At 44.5% G+C, this 21923-nt stretch overlaps 1 protein-coding gene across 3 annotated transcripts in view; it reads left to right on the top strand.

Annotated features, from left to right (window-relative positions):
• Klhl2 (kelch like family member 2) overlaps window positions 1-21923 on the top strand; it is a 110014-nt gene that overhangs the window by 20748 nt on the left and 67343 nt on the right. For all 3 annotated transcript variants that reach the window (XR_013104424.1, XR_013104425.1, XM_034520540.2), the window contains exons 3-4: window positions 6286-6392; window positions 18207-18328. Coding sequence is in view for 1 of the 3 variants with exons in the window: in XM_034520540.2 (XP_034376431.1) it covers window positions 6286-6392; window positions 18207-18328 (229 nt within the window). In the remaining 2 variants the exon portion in view is untranslated. The remainder of the gene's footprint in view (window positions 1-6285; window positions 6393-18206; window positions 18329-21923) is intronic.

Raw genomic sequence — 21923 nt, 5'->3', positions numbered from 1 at the left:
TGGTAGATCTTTGGAACTTAGGTTGTGAGTGTTTGATGAGGGTGTTTGGGATAGAATCCATGCCGACTGACTATAGGAGCAGTAAGCCAGCAGGTGCTCTTAACTGTTGAGCCATCTCTCTAACACCCCTAACTCCCTTTAAAGACAGAGTTTTGCTGTGGCTAGGCTGGTCTGGAAACTCCTGCCTCAGTTCCCCAAGTGCTAGGATTACAGGGTTGCAGTGCCAACTTGTAGCAAGGTGGCCTGTGAATGTAGTGCAGGCTCTGCTATGTAGCTAGCCTCACCCACATAGTCCAGATTCCCAGCCAGCCCCCAGCCTGACTGTTTCCCCTCCGGGAGGCATCATCTACACTGCTCTCTACTCTCCACCTTTCCCATACATTTCCCTTTCCCTCGGACTTCCTTCTACTTTATTCATAAGTCATTTCCCTTCTTTTTTTTTTCTTAAGAGCAACGAAGTGTTTTTTCTAGTCCCCAGATCTGCAGACGTCCTTTCTCTACAGACAGGGAGTTTGTGCTTTTCCCCAGGGTCTCCTTGTGGCTCTCTTCTGTTCTTTTTCATTCTTGTTCAGCTGTCTGAAGTCTATCTGAGAGGGATGATAGAGTTTCTATTCTGGGACTCATTCCTAGTGTAAAGCAGTTACTAAATCACAGGCAATAACTGGCTTTCCTCTAAGTTCCCTGGTGGACTGTCGCCTTGGCTGTAACTGGGTTTCCTCTAAGTTTATCAGTGGACCGTCCCCTCTTCATGTGTGTCTGCAAGTCTGAGGCGTTGTAAATCTCCTGAGGGGCTGAGTGCTCCCACGCCTCTTCCCACACCGCTGAGTCTTCTCAAGCCTAGGACTTTGTTTTTTCTTGTGTGTAGCTACCACAGGAATTCACAGATGTCGCCCGCCAGCATGGCTCTGAGAAGAAAATGGTGACATGCGCTGTATGAGCTCACCTGTTCTGAGATCATTGACATTCCAGCCAGAGTGCATCTGCATCTGCTTTCTAGTGAGGGTGTTGTTGGTCTTAGATTTTGTTAAATCAGCAAGTGGGGGCTCTCTGCCCTGTAAAGCAGCTTAACTGAGGCTGGGGAGTAGTTCAGTCAGCCAAGTGCCATCCTCGAACCCTAGCACCCATCCATATAAAACATTGGTGCGTCCCTAGAACCCATCCATATAAAACACTGGGAAGTAGTGGTACACACCTTTCATCTCAGCACTCAAGAAGACAGTGGCAAGTGGATCTGAGTTCAGGGCCAGCCTGGTTTATAGATGAAGTTCTAGGACAGCGAGGGAGACACAGAGAAATCTTGTCTTAAAAAAACAAAATTCAAACCAAGCCAAAAAGCCAGGATACTGGTGTGTGCTTGTAATCCCAGTGTGGAGTGGCATAGACAAGTGGGTCCTTGGGGCTCCCTGGCCAGCCAGCCTGGCCTACTCAGTGAGCTCCAGGCAGTGAGAGATCCTGTTTCCCAAAACAAAAGTGATAGCACCAGAATGGTGCAAGAGCCTCTCAGAGGAACGTATGAACAGATAGATGGGGACACACACACACACATACACACGCACGCACTCACGCACACACGTGAGTGAACTGCCACATGCAGACATACACAAGCAGCTTACTTCCTCACTTCAGCTCCCTAGTGCCCAGGAGCCAACAGTGAACCCCAGGGCCATGTCCCGATATGAGTGCACTTGGCTAACCCTTGGCCTCATTTCCTGATGGTTTTTAATTTCCTTGGCTTTCTTTTCCTGGACCTCTTTCTCCTAACCTCATGTTCTTGCTTCTCTAATACCTGATGCTGCTCTCTGGTGCTGAGGCTCACCAGGCTCGGGTGTGCAGGGATTCTCACCGCCAGCTTTTCCCAGGAGCCTGGCACCTCAGGGCTTGTGCTGACTTGTTCCTTGAGGCAGGAGGTGCTCCAGGCCGTCTCTGGCACCTTAGGGGAGGGGGCAGACTCTTGTCCTTTTCCTGCTGCCCCCACTTCCTGTCACAAGTGAAGTTGTTTCCTGTGACAACTAATTATCTTTGATATCTCCAAGTTGGATAGCACATTTACTTTAAGAAGACACACTGCACTTAAAAGGTTTTAATAGGTTTTTCTGCTCTTAGGAATTCATTTATTTTATATCACAAACCAAACATTGCCTTAATATATTCAGACAGGTTTCATCATTTTCAAAGTTTTTTTCTTTTTTAACTCCGTAAGAAAGAACAATTTTTATTAAGTTGTTTCATTTAGAGCAGTGGTTCTCAACCTTCCTAATGCAGCATCCCTTTAAAATGATTTTTTTAATGATTTTTGCTACTTCATAACCATAATTTTGCTACTGTTAGAAATTGTAGTGTAAATAAATATACAATATGCAGGACATCTGCTATGCAACCTCTGTGGGGTCGAGACCCACTGGTTGAAAACCACTGATTTAGAAGAGAAATTCCCCCTCCCCAGTGTCATTGGCATTTTATATAAAATCTGTAATCTCCATATTCTCTCTTGAGGGTTGACTTGCTTTCTGAAGCTTTTTCAGAGTCGGGCTCTTTCTAGACACCACAGGCTTTCTCTCTGTTACAGCTCTGGCTGGGTCTCTTTGCATCTCCAGTATTCCGAGGCAAGGTCTGGCTGTGCTGGCCTAGCACTGACCTTGAAATCCTCCTGCCTCCACCTCCCAAGTGTTGGGGTTACAGGCGTGAGTCACCATGCAGGCACGTGGATCCATTTCCTGGTGTGCCTCCCCACTCACCTGTGAAGCCCTTGCTGTCATGATGCTGTCTTTCTTGTGGTAAGCTGTCAGCCTGTGGCGCCTACTAGGCACCCTTGGAGAGGCCGAGAAACGAATAGATGTATTTCATGCTCCATGACAACTTTATTTCATTATTTTGAAGTCCTTTTCTGTCTACTTTCTTATTGGGTTTCTAGTATTAGGAACACAAGCCCGAAAGTCACTGTAAAAGTCAGGGCGTGAGCTACTCAGGATGTCTTGTTTTTATGGACAGACTTTTTCCTTCTCAGTTCTGTACACCCCATTCATTCAGCTTGTGAGAGAGCACCTTTAGTGTTTGTGGTCTTACACAAGAGCCTTTGATTCCCAGCATCCACATAGGCAGTTTACAACAGCTCTAACTCCAGTTCCAGGGCATCTGACACACTCTTTTGGTCTCCATAGGCACCTGAACACCTGTGACGTATACTCACACAGATACATACACACATATGCACATATAAACAGAGGTCATACACTCACACAGACATGTATACACACATGCACACATAGACATAAGCATACACACACACAGATACATTCACACATATACAGATATAAACAGAGGTCATATACTCACACAGACATGTATGTGCACACACAAGGCATATATTCACACAGTTATGCAGACATGAGGCATATACTTACAAGTCACACACACACATGCTCATACAAATATTAAAAAATGAAAAAAAAAGAGAAAGGGGTGACCGGCTGTGAATGCTGATGTATATTTAGTGCACACTCAACAGTACTGAGCAAGAAGATGGCCAGGTCTTTGTTTTAAAATACACTATTGCTTGGCCCAAAAGGATGAAACACAGGTCTAAAAGCAAGCATGTCCTTGATTTCTAATGAGGCCCTCAGACTTCCTGCAACCTCACCCAGGGTGTGCCTGTGTAATATTTTGTTAATGTTCTAGCCTTATTAGTTAACTGACATCAACTAATAAGCCAGGGAGGCCAAGCTAATTATTCAGCAGCCAGCAGGTGTTAGGCTAGAAGGTTTGGATCAATGAGTAATTGTAATTGAAGCGGAGTGTAATTAATTACGTGATTTTTGAGGTATTCAAGTGTAATGCTACTTAAGATCCATCTTTAAATGAGAGCGGTAGGAGGGATTGCTGACACCAGGAAAACATGGCGCAGATGCCCTTGCCTTGGCTTCGACTGGAGTCCACACTCCCACTCACTGTTAGAGAGCCAGCTCTGCTGCTCTATGAAGAGCCGTGTCATCCTGCTGACCCCTAGCTCGCTCACATTCAGCCTCTGCCTGCTCTTCTTGGGCCACGTTCTCCACTGCCCTTTGCTGCAGTGATCTTTGCACAGGACATACTTATTTTGTTTTTTTCTATTTAGGATTGCCTTGCTTCTTCCTGATGGAGCCAGCTCTTGTTAGTTTATTCATTGGCAGTCTCACTGTGTTGCCTAAGAGGCTGGTCTGGAGCTTGTCACCCTCCTGCCTCTTGAGTCAAGTTCAGGTTACACATGTGAGCTACACGGTCTCCCATGGCATCTCTATGGTGGTGCTGTGCACTCTGTCTGATATGATAATGCCTGTCCTTGGTTAGTTGCCTTAAGGGCAGAGATGGTCTTAGGGTGATTTTCTAAATGAGTGTATAAATGTTATTTGATGGTTTTGGCCAATATTTTGTAGAGATAGTCCAGCTGAGCCTTTGATTAGTAACGATTACTAATCAAAGCTTTGATATGTAACGCTTAGTAATTTCTTGACGAGGGTGTAGTGACGTATATCTATAACCCCAGCACTTGGGAGGCCAAAGCAGGGTCATTAAGAATTCAAGGCCAGACTGGGCTATGTAGTGATTTTGGCTCTAGCCTGGGCTATGTAAGAGTTCAAGGCCATTTTGTTTTCTTCAAGCCTTAAGAAAATTTGTCATTACCCTGCTTAGGTGATCGTGTGATGGGGAGGGGGTGCTGGGTTTGAATATTGATATCATTACGTGAGGTGGGGAGGCTGTCATCAGGTTATCCCTATGTGTGTGGTGTTGGAGATAGATGCCTAGGTCTCTTATATACGAGGTAGTCCTTCATCACTGAGCTACACCCTGAGCCTGGTTTTTAACCTTGGTTTCTCCAAGTGTTCATTTTGAGGAATCTAAATAATACGCACCTTGCTGACTGAAATGGGCCACGCAGGAGAAGGTCTTCCCCAGGCCTCCACCCTTGTTGTGCCTGTTTACTTGTTAGCTCTGCCATTCATGGAGTGCAGAGCATTTTAATCCTCTGTGCTGATGGTAGACTCTGTCACTGTGCACCCAGTCTGGAGGAATTGCAAGTGAGTGTCTCCTTTAATGACTCTAACATGGGGCCTTCCTGATGTCTCACTCGGTATCACGAGCCCTTAAGTCAGCACCACCCACAAGCACACTTCAGTCTAAATGGCACAGTAGGCTTGTCGGGAATTAGGCCATGGAACACTGTCATATCTGGAGTTGGGCTTCTCCTTTTGCTCATAGTTTTTCCTCAACTAAGGAGAGAAGAAGTGACAGTAGACTTCCCAGAAAGCTTTGATTCAAGCCCTGCAGGAACTAGTTGATAAACACGTGAAAAACTGCAGGGGCCTGGCTAAGTTCCAAGGAACATGCTGCTTGTGAGCTGACAATAGGCTCTCCTTGAAGGAGAGAGGCAGAGGGACTGAGAGCGAAGTGTGTACCCTATACACACATGAGCGCAGGGCTCACATATTTACGGATAGCAGGCGTGCCTGTACAGTGTGTGTCTCTGTCTTTCACAAGATGACTGCCTGCAGACGACTGGGCTTTGAAACCTTCCTGCTAAGTTCCAGAATAACTAACTGTGAGAAGCTTATTAATTACCTTGAGAGTGTAGTATCATGTAAGCACCTAAAAAGTGCTCACCACACATTTTAAAGGGAATCAAATTGGGTGTTTTAGAATTATAAGGATAATTGTAGATTGAAGAATGTTTGCTGTAAGGTTACAAAATGCTTTTAAGTTTTGTTACTGGTAGTTTGGCCTCAAGGAATAATACATTTTATGTTGGTAAAGTGGTCTAGGTTATGGTTTTCATGCCCAAATGCTTTTTAAGCAGCCAGTGTTTGAATATAATGTTACCTTTGTGTGGGGACCCAGGGTCATTTCGAATATCTTTTCTAATTTGGCAGGAGGGGTGATTTTGGCTCAGACTGCTTGTCTGCATCAGCTTGTCTCGTACCACTGTGTGTGTTTCTGCTGACACTGTTCTCGCTGAGCTGGCTCCTGTTGATAGTCATTGCTCATCTGCCTCCCTGACTACCTGTAGGGCAAGAGGCCAGTGAGCGAGTGTGGGTAGACTTCTGCAACAAGGCCAGGCTGTGATGAGGTGGACCTTTCTGTAGCTTATGGTTTTATGCGTCCTTGTGTTTAGGCATTCTGTTAGAAGGGAAGGGATTTCCTTAAAGTAGACAAGAAAAAAAGAATGGGTTTTTACAGCAGCAGCAGTTTTGTGTAGAACGTTGAATACTTTTATTTTTGGAGGCATTTACATTTTCCTTTTCTCCCCGGGAACAGTCAGAATCTGCTGTGTGATGTCACGATTGTGGCAGAGGACATGGAGATTCCCGCTCACCGGGTGGTGCTGGCGGCCTGCAGCCCTTACTTCCACGCCATGTTTACAGGTAGGAGAGTTCTTCTAAGGTGTACTCAGACCTGAGGCTTTTCCATATTAAGCTTTGTTTTTCAGCGTTTTGCTTTTATGAAATGAAGAACCGTAAAGGGAGAGCCTCAACCATCCTCAGCATTTTTTCCCCAGAGAGTCTCTACATTAGGCCTGACTATCCTAGAACTTGCTTTGACAACTGGTCTAGAATCTGTCAGTTGTCCCCAGCATCCACATGCCCCTTCACCTTGCTTTGTTGTCCTCAGTAAATGCACACTGTGGCCTTGGTGTCAGCTCAGCCTTGCCACTGCAGGGTACATTCTCATCCATCCCCACTGCAGGGATACATTCCCATCCATCCCCACTGCAGGGATACATTCCCATCCATCCCCACTGCAGGGATACATTCCCATCTATCCCTACTGCAGGGATACATTCCCATCCATCCCCACTGCAGGGATACATTCCCATCCATCCCCACTGCAGGGATACATTCCCATCCATCCCCTGCAGGGGTACATTCCCATCCATCCCCACTGCAGGGATACATTCCCATCCATCCCCACTGCAGGGATACATTCCCATCCAGCCCCACTGCAGGGGTACATTCCCATCCATCCCCACTGCAGGGATACATTCCCATCCATCCCCACTGCAGGGATACATTCCCATCCATCCCCACTGCAGGGAAACATTCCCATCCATCCCCTGCAGGGGTACATTCCCATCCATCCCCACTGCAGGGATACATTCCCATCCATCCCCTGCAGGGGTACATTCCCATCCATCCCCACTGCAGGGAAACATTCCCATCCATCCCCTGCAGGGGTACATTCCCATCCATCCCCACTGCAGGGAAACCTTCCCATACAGCCACTGCAGGGTTACATTCCTATATATCCTCAGTTTGCAGTATTTTGGGCACTAAAATTATTGGTTTGTTTTTGTGTATGCGAAAGATGTCTTTTACTGTTTTATAGTTTTCTCCAAGTGGGTTTTCCCATTTGCCTTTTTCAGTATTTATAGTAAACTAAAGCATTGTCTTAGATGATTTACTTTGGAAATCTGAGAAGAAGGCTGATGTATCCGTAAGCTTAGGTTTTCTTTGGCATGTATGAGCGTGTGTAACCTGCTGTTAGCACTTTCGGAAGGGAGCTAATATATGCCAGTGATGCCTGAAGCCTCACAAGAAAACAGTACCAAAGCTGCCTTAAAGCGGGGGAGTAGGGGGTGGAGCCCAGTGGTGCAGCACATGTCTAGCATGCCCAGGCCTGGGGTCAGTCCTCAGAAGGTAAAGGACTAAGAGAAGAGAGGAAAGGAGAGAGAAGGGGAGGGAGGGGAAGGAAGGAGAGGGGAAACACGGATAGTCATCTTACAGTGACACCCAAAATTGGCAATAGGTCTAAACCCTATGTAAACTGAACATTTTTATGTACACGTATGTACCTATACAGTTTAACTTATAAATTAGGCCAACAGTAGCAGCTTTGTCTAAGAGTAAAATGGGATATAAAAATATGCTATGGTAAAATAGCCAGTGTCACCATTTTTGTGCTTACGAGATATTATTCAATAAAATAAGGGTCACATGGACATACACTTGGCAATACTGTGACCTCTGATCTATACTGCAGCTGGCGACTAGTGACTGATGGGTAGCATATGCTGTATAGCTTTGCTGAACAGAGAGATGGTTCATGCCCCAGGTTTGGCGAAAACAGGATGTCTCTGAGAACAGGGTCCAGTTTAAAACTTGTGACTTTATTTCTAGAACTTTCCATTTAATATGCTTGGACTGTGGTTGACTTTGAGCCATAGAAGCTGCCACAAGTACAACTGATAAGGGGCCACTAACTGCAGTGTTGCACAAGGAAGTATGTTTATTATGTGATCAGCCAGTTTAGTCTTCGTCTCTTGCTGCACCAAATACAAAGTATGTGGTAGACATGCCGGAAGAAACACATAGACAGTTGTGGCTAGGCATGGTAGCATGCACCTTTAATCCCAGCAAGCAGAGGCAGGTGCATTTCTGTGAGTTGGAGGCTAGCCTTGTTGTTATGGTAAATTCTAGGATAGTCAGGGCTAATGTAGAGAGACCCTCTCTAAGGAAACAAATTCTGGTGACAGTTGATAGACTTGAGTATTTCCTGTGTATATAAAAGGTATAACTGCTTCCTGTTTCAGTGGTTCATTGTGTAGTTGGGGAGATGAGAGGCGCCTAATTTAAACGTAGGGTGTAGAAACCTGGGGCCACACTGTGAGCCGGTTGGTGGGGCATCATTGAGAGGAGGGTTCTAACCTTTGCTGTGAATGCAGAGTCTACCCAGGTGAACATGGGTCCTGCAGGGGGAGTGGGGGTAGGGAAAACATCCCGTGAGTCTTAGCAGTGCAAGAAACTGGAGTCTGTTGCTTTGCTCATTCTGAGCAGTTTAGTCATCAGGAATGGAGGAAGGTCAGCAAATGGGTTGTGAGCCGGGTTGGGGAAGCGTTGGGGAGGCATTGTCAGTCAGGGCAATGAAAAGTCAATACTGATGAGGTGAGGGTGGCCACATTTTCACGTGCCAACTTTTACTTTGGACTCTTGGTATATATCGTACTTCTTATCTTGGATGCTTTCGGGAGAGGATCTTGGCTTGTGAGCATTCTCTGGACTGTTGGCCTGGAAACGATCTAGGAAAGACCACAACCTGTGGGAACCACTGGGTCTCTGGAGACTGACCTGAATAATTTGAGCTTCACTTCACTCTCACCAAATGAAAAGTAGGTAACATAAATGGATAATATTGCTCACATTATGGATTTCTGTAAAGATTAGATGAGGTTATATATGTGAATTTCTTAGCACTTCTCTTGGCCATTAGAAAATGCCCAGTCAAGCTGGGTGTGGTGATGCACACCCGTAATCCCAGCCACATTTTGAGGCCAGCCTGGGATGCAAGGCATCTTGTTTTTAAAGAACAAAACTTGCTAGTGTGCATGTGTGCCTCTGTGTGTGTGTGTTTACAGTAATTAAAGAAGTGCTTATGGATTTGAGAAGGAACAGGGGAACAGAGGAGGACAGAGAGTTCAGGCTAGGAGGGGAAATGATGCGAATATAGTATTCATGTATGAAATTCTCCAAAATAATCTTTTAAAAGTTAAAGGCAAACTGAAAACCAAGAGAAACTGCTCAGTTAGTGCCGGCACTGAGTATCATGGCCATCTCAACCGAAATTTCCTATTGTATTATATAACAGGAGAGTGAACAAACCTTAGGCTAGACATCTACAATTTTTTCCTTAAAAAGCTCTTAGTATGTATTCTATAAAATAACTTGTCTCATTGTGATATTTCACACATGCATGTTACATACATGAACATATGTTCCCTCTGATGCCTTCTCGTCTCTTCCCTTGGCTCCCCATGCTTTCTGTAATAACTCCCTGTCCACCTTCATAGTCCCCTTCCTCCCTCCTCCTTTGTCTCTCCCCTCCCCTCCCCTCCCCTCCCCTCCCCTCTCCTCCCCTCTCCTCTCCCATCCTTTCCTTTTTTTTTTTTTTTTTTTTTTTTTGAGACTTTGTCTCCCATAGCACAATCTGGCCTTGAACTCACCATGCAGCTGAGGATTCATAGATATTTCTTTGCATCGTTTTTTATTCCAGAGTAACAAAAATGGAGTTGTTAACAACTTAGCTTTACCAACAATGCACAGTGGTGTGGGCCTGTAGTCCCAGCTACATGGAAGCCTGTGCCTAGGAGTTTGAAACAGTATGACCAATGTAGTAAGGCTCTGCTTGAGGGGATAAAGTTATATTTATTCATCTTGATTTTCTGTATGTGTGTGACCCTGCATGAGCTTCTGTACATGGTCTGTGTTTACGAGCTGACAGAGGCCCAAAGAGCAGCTTACATCTCCTGGATCTAGAGTTACAGGTTGCTGTGGTTCTAGGACCTGTGCAGGAGCAGTGAATACTTTTAACTACGGAGCCAATTCTCCAGTACAGCCCCTTATTTTAATCTCCCATAGACCATAGGTGAAAAATCCATTCAAATTTTATGATGTAAAAAAGAATTCTGTTACTCCATGTAGTTTCAAGTATTGAATAGAGAAAGAAGGTGATAAATAATTCCATGGCGTAGTTGCAGGTTTTCATCTTGTGAAATCTGGGACTATTTAGAGCCAGGCCAGGTGGTTAACTATGACTCGAGAAAGAGCATAGCAAATTGGGTTCTTGTGTTTTTAGACTGTTTGTTAAAAACGTAGCCTTTAAAACACTTTTACTTAACAAAACCATTTAGTTGTATTTGGTGGTATAGGTTAAAATTCTTTTAAGTTTTATTTTTGCTTTTTAATTGTGTGTATGTGTGTGTATGTGCACATGAGTGAAGCTACCCTCGGAGGTTAGAGGTGAGGGGTGTTGGAAGCATCTAGAGCTAAAGTTACAGGCTGGGTGCTAGCACTTGCCCTCGGGCCCTCTAGAAGAACAGCAAGTGTACCTATCCAATGAGCTAGCCCTCTAGCCCCGCAGGTTACAATTCTTAAACACTAGTCAGAAATACTATGTGCTTTATTGGGAGTAAATACTTTTTGATAACTTCCTGTGCCATAGTAAATAGAAAGTAGCAAGAAAATTAAAAAAAAAAAAAAGAAGCCAACAGATTATTAGTTGACTGATTAAAGAATGTAAATGTTGAAAGTTATATACATGGCTCTCACTGACTAAGATTCATGCTTTCATGCATCAAGAAACTGAGCATCTTCCACTTGCTGGATGTTACAGGCTTTGAGGATCATGGCAGTGATGAGGCTGAGGAGCTCTGGTTCTTCCGATGGGGAGATGAGGCTAGGTTCGGAAGTGACGTAGGATGCTGCAGGCAGTGACCTGATAGGGAATACTACTGAGCTGAGCCAGGTGGGGAGAAGTAGGCACCGGGCACAGAGCTGCACCTTGAGAGCTGTGTTAGGAGCCTGCTTCCTTCTGTCTCTTTGCCTCTTACCATCAACAAATACCTCCAGGTTGGTCCTCTGGATGGAGGATGTCTACAAGGGTGGAAGCAGCTTCTGAGAGATGGAGGGACACTGTCTCCTTTCCCTGCTTCTTTAGGAGCTAAGAAGTCTTTGCCACAAGTCATCCTGATGGGACTAAAGCTCTAAGTCCATGTGTTGACCACGTTCGCCTTAGGGTGCTGAAGAACCGGGGCGTTGGGCCTTGACTGCTACAGCGGGTCTGGTGTGGCCTGTGGAGTCACTTTGCCAGACTGACATTGCTGACAGCTTCGTTGTAGCCCAAACTAATGGGGAATAGCTGTCAGTGACAAGTAGAACTTGAAAAGTGATGGGACAAAATTAACTAAATATGATTGTTTTTTCAGTCTGTAATTAATTGGTTTTTCTGTCATTGGTTTCTTAGGTTCTCTGTGAAATCAAAGCTTCCTTGTCAAGATTTTGTTTTTTTAAGTACCCCTTGATTATAAATAAAATAGAAATTTGAATAATGGACTTTTTAATGGACTAGGTTGTATAGACTTTAAACCTGTTTACCTTTATTTTTTTAGATTTTTCTTTTGCTTATTTTTTAAAGTATATTTTTAATTGACATAGAGTTACATCACACTTTCTCCCCTCCTTTCCCTCCCTCCAACCCCTCTCAGGTTTCAGGGTTGACCACTGCATTGGTTGACAGAAAAGGGGGCTCATCCCTTGGAGAGGCTAACTCTCCTCTCAGTAGTCACTGGTTGCCTGTAGTTCTTTGTCTAGGAGTGGGACCCCACAGAAATTTCCCTTTCCACACTAACTAACAGGTTCATTTATATTGCATTGTTCTGGCCTTATTTGTGCGGCCATTTCTAGGAGAGACTTTTTCATGTCTTTTGATATTCTAGCTCTTTTGTGGTGTTCTCTGAGTCGTAGATGCAGGAGCTGTGATGCACATGAGTCTGCTGGGTCTGAACCCCTCATGATCTGTTGAGCTTTGCCTTGCGCCCCCTGTGGCTTTCTGGGATGCTCTCCATTTGTTATAATGAGAGCTTTTGATGAAGGGAGGTAGCTACACAGATCCAGGAAGGGTAGTTCTGCACATGTAGGTTTATTTTCAGTTTAGTTATGTGTACATATGTATCTACATATGGGCTTGTGCATGAGTGCAGTACCCATGGAGGGGAGAATCAGGCATTCGGTCCCCAGAAACTGAGTGTTAGACTGTCGTAAGCTGCCAATGTGGGTGCTGGGAACCGAATCCCAAGTCATTCGAAAATTAGTAGGTGCTCGTAACCTTTGAGCCATCTCCCCAGCCCCCATTCACTTTTAATTTATCTCATTCAGAATGGATAAATGAAGCTACCAGTTGGTGCAGGGCCTCAGGAGTCCTGGTTGAAGGTTTTTGATGGGAACATTTTTAGCCATAGATATATCTTTGGGGTTTTAAACTTGGATGACTTAATTTAAAAAAAAAAAAAATCAAGTAGATGCTGTGCTATTTGCTGATGAATTTACTTAACCTAGCTTACAGGGTAGAGCGTATGCTTAGTAAGTGTCCGATGACTGAAATCCTTCATAGCATCCATGATCAAGATAAACATACCATTATTATGCTAAGTAAAGATGCTTCCTTTTAAGTCGATATGCTATTTATTTCTCATTTAGTTATTAATTCATGCAACCAATGTTGGGTTTCTACTGGGCATTGTGGAGTACAGGACTAAGAAAGCTGTCTCCCATGTCATTAGGAAGCCCAAAAGATCTAGGGAGACTATGATTATAACAGAATGGACATGCATGAGATACCCAACAATATCTAGGGTGAGTCTGTGGGCCACCAGCAGATAATGCATCCTGTAGCAGTTCTAGCAAAATCCTGAAGAATGTGTGCAGATTGTCCTGGGAGTAGGGATATAGAGTCTAGTAGGAGAAGTTCAGCTCAGGTAGCAAGCTAAGAGATTGTTCGGTTTCTGTGGAAAACTACAAAGCATTTCCTACTGGTGTATTTTATGCCTGGGAGTGAGAGGGAGTGTATATGAGGTTAGGTAGTGAATTAGAGGCAGGTTATGTGTGCTTGCATAGAGGTTTGCATGCTTGGTCAAGGAGCAATGGACCGACGTACAATATAGTCATCCAGTGTGTCAAGTTAGTGCCTGAGAGAGGATAAACATTGGAGGGTTGTTGAGTTTGGTTCCTAGTATCTGTTTGGTGACACTCAACTCCAGCTCTAGGGAATCCAAAATCCTCTAAGGCACCTGTACTTGTGTGCACAGACCAATGGTAGACACATGCATATTCAATTGGGAAAAAAAATAAGGGATTGTTCCATAGGGCTCCCAAAGATGGTTGCATTGTAATGAGAGGTTAAAGAGGTGGGAGGTTGAACTGCAGTCAAGCTTTAGTTCATCCTGCAGGCTCTGGTGAGTGATGGATGGATTGGTGGACACGGAAAAGAACAGTGCAAGGTAACCATTCCTCAGGGCGTTAGCACAAGCATCCGTGTGGAGATTTTAATTTAGTTCCTGAGTTAATCTTAAGTAACTTGGTTCATTGAGAGTGTGGAAAGTTCTAGGTGATATAGGAAGAGCTGCACAGTATCATTAGATAGAGCCCTGCCCTGTTTTCTGTGTGAATACTTGCCTACACATCTGTATGTGCTACATGCATGCCTGGTGCTGGAGGAGGCCAGAGGGAGTGCTGGGTTCTTTGGAGCTAGAATTATAGATGGCTGTGAGCTACCACATGAGAGCTAGGAGCTGAGGGCAGGTCTCTGTAACAGCAGTAAGTGCACCTGGCCTGAGACCACATTATTAGTATGGACCCAAGTGTGTCAAGCTGTGTGGGTGAAGTCAGTTCTCTCCCACCAAGTAGTTCCTAGGTATGCACCTCAGGTTGTCAGCAAGCAATTTCACCAGTGAACCATGTGGCTGCCTGTGATAGCTTTTAAAAATTCGTTATCAAATAGAAATCTGAGAAAGCCATACTGTTTAAACGTGTGTTCTCTAACTGTAGCAAAGGGCAGTAACTAAGATACAGCGTAGCACCGAGGATTGGATATAAATAGCTCTCACTTCTCCTTCCCTGTGCTTTGATTATTGGGATTTTTAATCTATTAATGCATTTGATGGCAAGCTTTTGGGTTTTGCTACTTTTTTTTTTTTTTTTTTTTTTTTTTTTTTTGTAAGTTAAGATGAAGAAAGAAAGATTAAATCGTTTTAAGAGCAGTATGTAATTGAGTTGACTTTGTTGGAAGTAGAGGAATTTTCTGGAGAGATAATCTTTAAAAAATGACATATAATGAAAAGATGTGATTTAACAAAGTGCCTCTTTATAAAACATAATAGTGAAAACTGCCTGGTGTAGGACAGTTTTTTCAGTCATATACATAAATTAAGAGACTTGGTTTTGTCTAAGGCTTTGTCTACACCAGCTCATGCTGAAACCTGGGAACTAAGTACATGGCTTTGCACTTAATATTGCCCTAAGCTCTGAAGGACTTTTCAAAATTCTAGGGCACTGTGGATGAAGCAAGGTAAGGTGTTTATTTAAAATCTAATTTGGGGAGGGGGGCAGTGGGAGATGGCTTAGTTGGTAAAGGGCTTGCCCCATTGCCCAGGTTAAAATGTAAAGCGTAGGCTGTCAGGGTAAGAGGTCGGGAGGACCAGAGCTAAACCATATCTTCTGGACATCCCAGGACTGACGTACTCAGGAACACCAGCAGCTTCATTGCTCACACTGAATCTATAGTCATTTGTATTAAATCAAGGCAGTCAGCATTCTATCATGAACTGGGAAAGGGTTCATGAGCCCTCACCCCTAACCGAGAAGCTGTGGACAGTCGATGAATTCTGAGGGAGAGTCAGTCAGTTTTCTTAATGGACATGGCTCCTGATAGGTCCACCATGCCTGGTGTGTAGCTCCATACTTTATGAACAACACAAATTGGAATTCATGAAATTTAAGGAAAAAAAGAAAAGAGGACAGTTAATTGGGAGTAGGGATGTCAGGGTAGGTCTGGGAAATAGTTAAGGGGAGCAGTTAGATGTGACTATAATCAAAATAAATGAGGGTTAGAGAGACAGTTCAGTGGTTAACTGGCTATTCTTCTAGAGGACCCTAGTTCAATTCCCAGCACTGGCAGCTCATAACCAACTGCCCAGCTGAACTCCAATATCATCAGGCATGCACTTGGCACAAAGACTTGCTGTCTTAGTTAGGGTTTTACTGCTGTGAACAGACACCATGACCAAGGCTACTCTTATACAAACAACATTTAGTTGGGGCTGGCTTACAGGTTCAGAGATTCAGTCCAGTATCATCAAGGCGGGAACATGACAGTGGGCAGGCATGGTGCAGGAGGAGCTGAGAGTTCAACATCTTCATTTGAAGACTGCTAGCAGAATACTGACTTCCAGACAGCTAGGATGAGAGTATTAAGGCCCACACCCACAGTGACACACCTACTTCAACAAGGCCACATCTCCTATAGTGCAATTCCCTGGGCCAATCATATACAAACCATCACACTTGCATACAGGCAGAACATCAATACTCATAAAATAAATAAGTAAAATTTAAAAAGTACATTGTATGAAATTCTCCAAGAATTAATAAAAATTTAAACTCACTTGGTGATGCATTCTTACAGTGTCAATACTAGAAAGGCATAGGCAGGTGGATCCTTGGTGTTCACTGGCCAGACAGCTTAGTCTAATGGGCGAGCTGCAGGCCAACAGCATGCCCTGTTTCTCACACACATACACACACACACACACGCTCACACTCACACTCTTTAGGGATGAGTGTCTTAACTTTGGCAATTTAAAGCCCTTCAAATTGTACTGACCCCAGAGATCCCTGAGCCAGGGAGAGGAGGAGTGCATAGGGGAAGGCACTGTATATGCAGGTGAATTGATTTTCCTTATTCATCATTCCGCTTAAAGGTGGGAGCACAGAAACAATAGGATTCCCTTCCTTCTCGCAAAATGACCTCTTTTGTACTCCAGATGGACATTTTTTCCTTGGGCAGTGACAGGGCACAGTTTGACATAGTTCAGGCCTTCTCCAGCGGAACACACAGTGAAGTTGCTGTGATTAGCACTATCTACCCCACTCAGGGCTTGTAGATTCCCATAGGCCTTCTGATAGTTTATGGTACGGACACATAGTATGGACAACCATACTATGTCTGGAACAGAAATCTTGGGTCCACTGTTACTTTGTGAGATGCAGGATTCGAGTGAAGGCGAGAGGCTGTGGCACAGCTTCCCAAGAGTTCCAGAGTTTACCCTTAAACCCTAGTGAATTCTAGAATGAAACCTTCTGCTGCAGGTTGTTTTTTCTTCGGGTAGCTTTTTAGTTTATAACACAGAGAGAGAGAGGGTGGGAGGGAGGGAGGGAGGGAGGGAGGGAGGGAGGGAGGGAGAGAGAGAATGAGAGAGAAAGAGAGAGAGAGAGAGAGAGAGAGAGAGAGAGAGAGACAGACAGACACACTGTCCGTCTCTTTCAATACTGGAAACTGAGGCTGCAGTGTTCCCTTTTACTTTTTATTTTCAGACAGTGTATCACTAAATTTCCCAGGCTGGCTTTGAACTTACTGTCACTCAGACAGGCCTTGGATTTGTGATCTTCTGGCCTCAGTCCCCTGAGTGGCTAGTCACATGCTTGTAGCACCAGGCCTGCCTGGCTAGGTAGTTAAGGTTTATCCTCCTCACTACTTAACTGTGTCTCCTTGCATCCTACGATGTTTTGTCTTGTCCTGTTGTGCATACCTGCTTCCTGTCCTCACAAAGTCCCCAGGGTGTGGGGACATCATTGTTTTTTCTCTCCTTCTACCTCAGTTTCTGTCCATATTTGAGTCCTGGGAAGAAGGGCTTGTACCACTCTTTCTCAGGCTGAGATACAAAGGGCTCTAGACTATAGCGGCTCATACTGGTGTTGAAATGACTTGAGGAAACTGCAGATGGCAAGTAAGAGCTGAGCTTATACTGATGATCTCTGTAATAACCCTTGGCCATTGACTAACCTCAGCAGGTTGTAGACTTCGCTTTTTACTGTGTTCCTCTGTGAGAACTGTGACTTCTCACTAAGAAGCAGAGTGCTCGTGTCTGGCCAGGCCCTGGGCAGGCGCTCTTTGCAGGAATGATGCTGACTCAGTTCTTTGAACACACAGCCGTTGCAGACAGCTAAGGATGGCGGTGGTGTCGCATGCGGTTCTTCTAAAGGACCTGCATTCTGGTCACTATACCCACATTAGGTGGCTCAAAGCTGCCAGTAAATACAGCTCCAGGGTGTCTATCTGGTGCCCTTTTCTCACACACACACACACACACACACACACACACACACACACGCACGCGCGCGCGTGCACGCACGCACGCACGCACGCGCCCACACGTGCGTGCTCACACACAAAAATCATAGAAAAAAATTTTTAAAAAAATAAAACCCCAGCCAGATTATGCTGGTGTACATATGCCTTTAATCCCAGAACTTGGGAGGCAGACGCAGGCAGTTCTCTGAGATCAAGGCTATCCTGGTCAGGATAGCCAGAAGAACCCTGTCTTTAAAATAACCAATCTACCAGAGAGGAATTCATGAAGGGACCCTGCTCAGCACAGACAGCGGTTCCTACAGCTGGGTGCAGGGAGTCTTCACTCCCGCAGGGTTATCTTCAGGGTCAGCGAGCCTAACAGAAGTACAGTTCATAGTTTGCTCAAGGCAGCTTTTAGGGGAGTGGCTGAGGCCTGCAAAACATGGCAGATCCTGTTGCCTGTCTGATGGTGTGAGTGGCCGGAAGACGGACCAGCTTGTCTGGTGTCGGCCTTTCCGCAGCGGCCTCCTGATGTAACTTCACCCCACCCTTCGGTGTTCTAGGTGAGATGAGCGAGAGCCGAGCTAAGAGAGTTCGAATAAAAGAGGTGGACGGCTGGACCCTGAGGATGCTGATAGACTATGTTTACACTGCAGAGATCCAGGTCACAGAGGAGAATGTACAGGTAAGGCCCACGCGTGACGCCGCCCTGTTCTTTCTGATGCAAACCACATTCCCACACAGCATGCAGTTTGTGCCAAAGTAAAAAGATTCATTGTAGAAATTTTATTTCTGAGAGGTACTTGGGATGATTTCGTTTTTTTAATGGCATTTCTGATTTCGGTGCTTTTTATATCTTTGCAGATCTGAGACACATCCTTTCTCTGAGTAATGCTTTTTTCTTTGTGACAACACTGTCATTCTCTATAATTCCTGCTTCGTGCGGCCCACAGTTTTTCTTTATTCCTTTGAAGATTAAAGTCTACAAAGAATATTTCTGACTACCAACATTTTCTAATTCTTTATTAATTGCGTATTCTCTTTAGATAAGTCTGGACTTTAGTCAAAATTTGATGTAGCTCATCTTTTCTGTGGAGAACAAGTGTTTTATAGATGCTTGTTAAATAAACATGTAAATGTTTTAGGTGGCATAGAAGGATGTTGCAGGCAAACACAGAAAGGAAACTCTCTTAAACCGGCCTGTGCTGGCTGAATGAGAATGGTCCCATAGGCTCACATAGGTGAATGCTTAGTCTCCGGTGGGTGGAACTGTTTGAAAAGATTAGAAGGATGAGGAGGTCTGGCCTTGTTGGAGGAAGTATATCATTGGGGTTTCAAAAACCCAAGCCAGGCCCAGTGGCACTCTCTAAGCCTGAAGATCAGGATGTAGGTCGGTCTCAGCTTCTTCTCCAGTGTTGTGTCTGCCTTCATGTCACTCCCATTGTGCCAATAATGGACTAAACCACTGAACCTGTGTGCAGGCCCCAGTTAAATACTTTTCTTTGATAACAGTTGGCATGCTACTTATTGTCTTAGGGTTTTACTGCTGTGAACAGACACCATGACCAAGGCACCTCTTATAAGGACAACATTTAATTGGGGTTGGATTACAGGTTCAGAGGTTCAGTCCATTATCATCAAGGCAGGAACATGGCAGCATCCAGGCAGGCATGGTGCAGGAGGAGCTGAGAGTTCTACATCTTCAACTGATGGCTGCTAGCAGAATACTGGATTCCAGGCAGCTAGGGTGAAGGTCTTATAGCCCACACCCACAGTGACACACCTACTCCAACAAGGCCACACCCACTCCAACAAGGCAACACCTACTTCAACAAGGCCACACCTCCTAATAATCCCACTTCCTTGGCCAAGCATATTCTAACCATCACACTCATGGTGTATCTTCACAGAGATAGAACAGAGACTAGGACAGGCCCTTCTCTGTGACTTTCCCTCGCCCCCATATCCATATTCTCCTTTCTGAGAAGGATAGCTGCTGTTCTTTGCTTGAGACAGGTCCTTTCAGCCCATTACCCATTCATTGATTCAAGTGAGTGAGTGCAGGACAGGCATGCACAGAATTGAAATTTTGAGTGTTTTTTTTCTGTATTTGTCCGGAAACTTTGCTTTTTTTCCCACTGGACAGAATGGCTTGTTCTTTTGTATGGTGTCTCATATGGTAATGGGTATGCATAATGTTCCACTTTTATGGATTGCTGCACTGAATGGGCATCTTAATCTTTGTGTGCAAGAGTTCTACAGGCTAAACTCCTGAAAGTAGAATTGGTTGAGCAAAGAATACATGCATCTTTTAACTCTGGGTGGAGATGCCCTATCAACATTTAAATGTTGGAATTTATTTATAGTCCTTTCAGTAGGTGTACTGTGTTTTAACGGCAACCAAGAGAACTTAGAGCTTTTTTATAAAAGATTAATTCATCTGTCAGTGTTTGTGTGAGTCTGTGCCACAAGTGCTTGTGATCCCTGGAGCTGGATTTCCAGATGCTTGTGAGGTACTCAACACAGGTGTCAAGAACCAAGCTTTGGTTTTTCTGGAAGAATAAGCAAGCACTCTTAACTGCTGAGCCATCTCTTCAGCCCCTAGAGCCAAACTCTTAAGAAACAGTTTCTAAATTCTACTTGTACAAATTAAGATATGAGTTTCATATTTTGTACCTCTGAGCAGCTGGAATGTGCTACCTCATGTTCAAGTGAAGCCTGTAGCATGTCACATGCTCTCTGCTTGCTGTGAAATGCCAGCTGGAGGGTGCTCAGCCTCCTGGGGGCTCTTTTAACTCTCCTCTTAACTTCTCTGGAAATTCCTGTATGAGGTAGGATGTTAGAAAAATGCACCATCAGTTTAAGAGTTGTGACTAAGGGTGATTGGATCATTATGCTTAAAGAACTAACATTTATTTATTTATTTATCTATCTATCTATCTATCTGTGTGAGGGAGCATACATGCCATAGTAAACACATAGAGATCAAAGGACAACGTTGGCCATCGTTTCTTGCCTCCCACTCTGTTGTTCCACATTACCTCAGGTTAGCTGGCCAACAAGTTTCTAGGAAGTCTCCTGTCTCTGCTGTAAGAACTCCAAGACTACAAAAGCATACTACTATACTTGGCTTTATGTGGGTTCTGGGGATTTGAACCCAAGTCTTTATGCTTGTGTAGCCACCACTTTACCCACTAAGCCATCCTCTAAAGTTCAGGTGAATGTTTGTTTCACTGTGAAGGAATGTGTTAGCGCTGTTGTTGGGCTCTGGAGGCATTGTTTTCAATAAGACAGTATCTTGTATTGTTGTTGTGCTTTTTCTTTATTGATGTGCATGATGTCATTATACTTTATACCTAGCAAAGAGATTGCAGATTTCTCTGATGCATAATGGCCATGTGGAGGGAATCTGCTAATGATGTGTGGGCCCGAGAGTCTAAACGTGAGTCCAGTCCTTCCTGTCGTTTGTAGCAGTTCTTATAGTAGGAACATTGCCTGATAGGAGTGAGGACACCGCTAAGGTTCTTTTTAATAACTGTCACATTCCAGCCTTAATACATTAGTCACTGACTTTTTAATAACTGTCACATTCCAGCCACTTGTCATGATGGCTGGCCTTCTGTGTGCATTGCTCAGTTGCTATAGTACACTCTAAGAGTTGCACTGGGAGGCCTGGTGCCATTCCATATAGCTTCTCTTTAGAGTGGAAGGGGTATCTCTTTAGTTTAGGGGTATCCAGTTTATAAAATCCTTATAACCAACAGAAAAGGCCGTGTCTTGGAAGGACACTTGGAAATAAAACTCATGAAAGCAAGCCTCCCTTTTTGTAACAGGTAGGTTTCAGTGAGCCCTGGAATAAGGCTTTATAGTTGAGTGTGTGTGAAGCTTCTCTTCACTGTGTTTTGATTATTTTTGTCTGTCCAGTCCAGCGTGTTCTAAGGAAAGGGGCAGTGCTATGGGGGTGTCTGGTGGTCTCAGGACGGTTACTCTGAAGGAGTAAGTGGTTACATGGTGAGACATCCGAGCACTGTGTTCTTCTACTGAGGAGAATCCTGGTGTCTCTGGGATTGTGTGTTTCATGGAAGACTCTGCTTTAGGATGCTGTGGGCCAGCTGTCTTTCAGTCAGCTGAGGGACAGAAGAAGACTTTCTACCCTGTTTCTTCTGACTTCTAGCTTGAGTTCCCTTCCCCACTGTCTCCTTATTGCACACACTTAAGACACCATGATAGCCATTTGAGGTGAAGGTTGTTAACTAAGTCAGAATGGGGGAATGAGTAGT

Source organism: Arvicanthis niloticus, chromosome 16 (assembly GCF_011762505.2).
Source record: "Arvicanthis niloticus isolate mArvNil1 chromosome 16, mArvNil1.pat.X, whole genome shotgun sequence".
In the NCBI taxonomy this organism is placed as follows: domain Eukaryota; kingdom Metazoa; phylum Chordata; class Mammalia; order Rodentia; family Muridae; genus Arvicanthis; species Arvicanthis niloticus.
The sequence above is the reverse complement of the archived record's forward strand: the minus strand, read 5'-3'. Positions and strand labels throughout refer to the sequence as shown.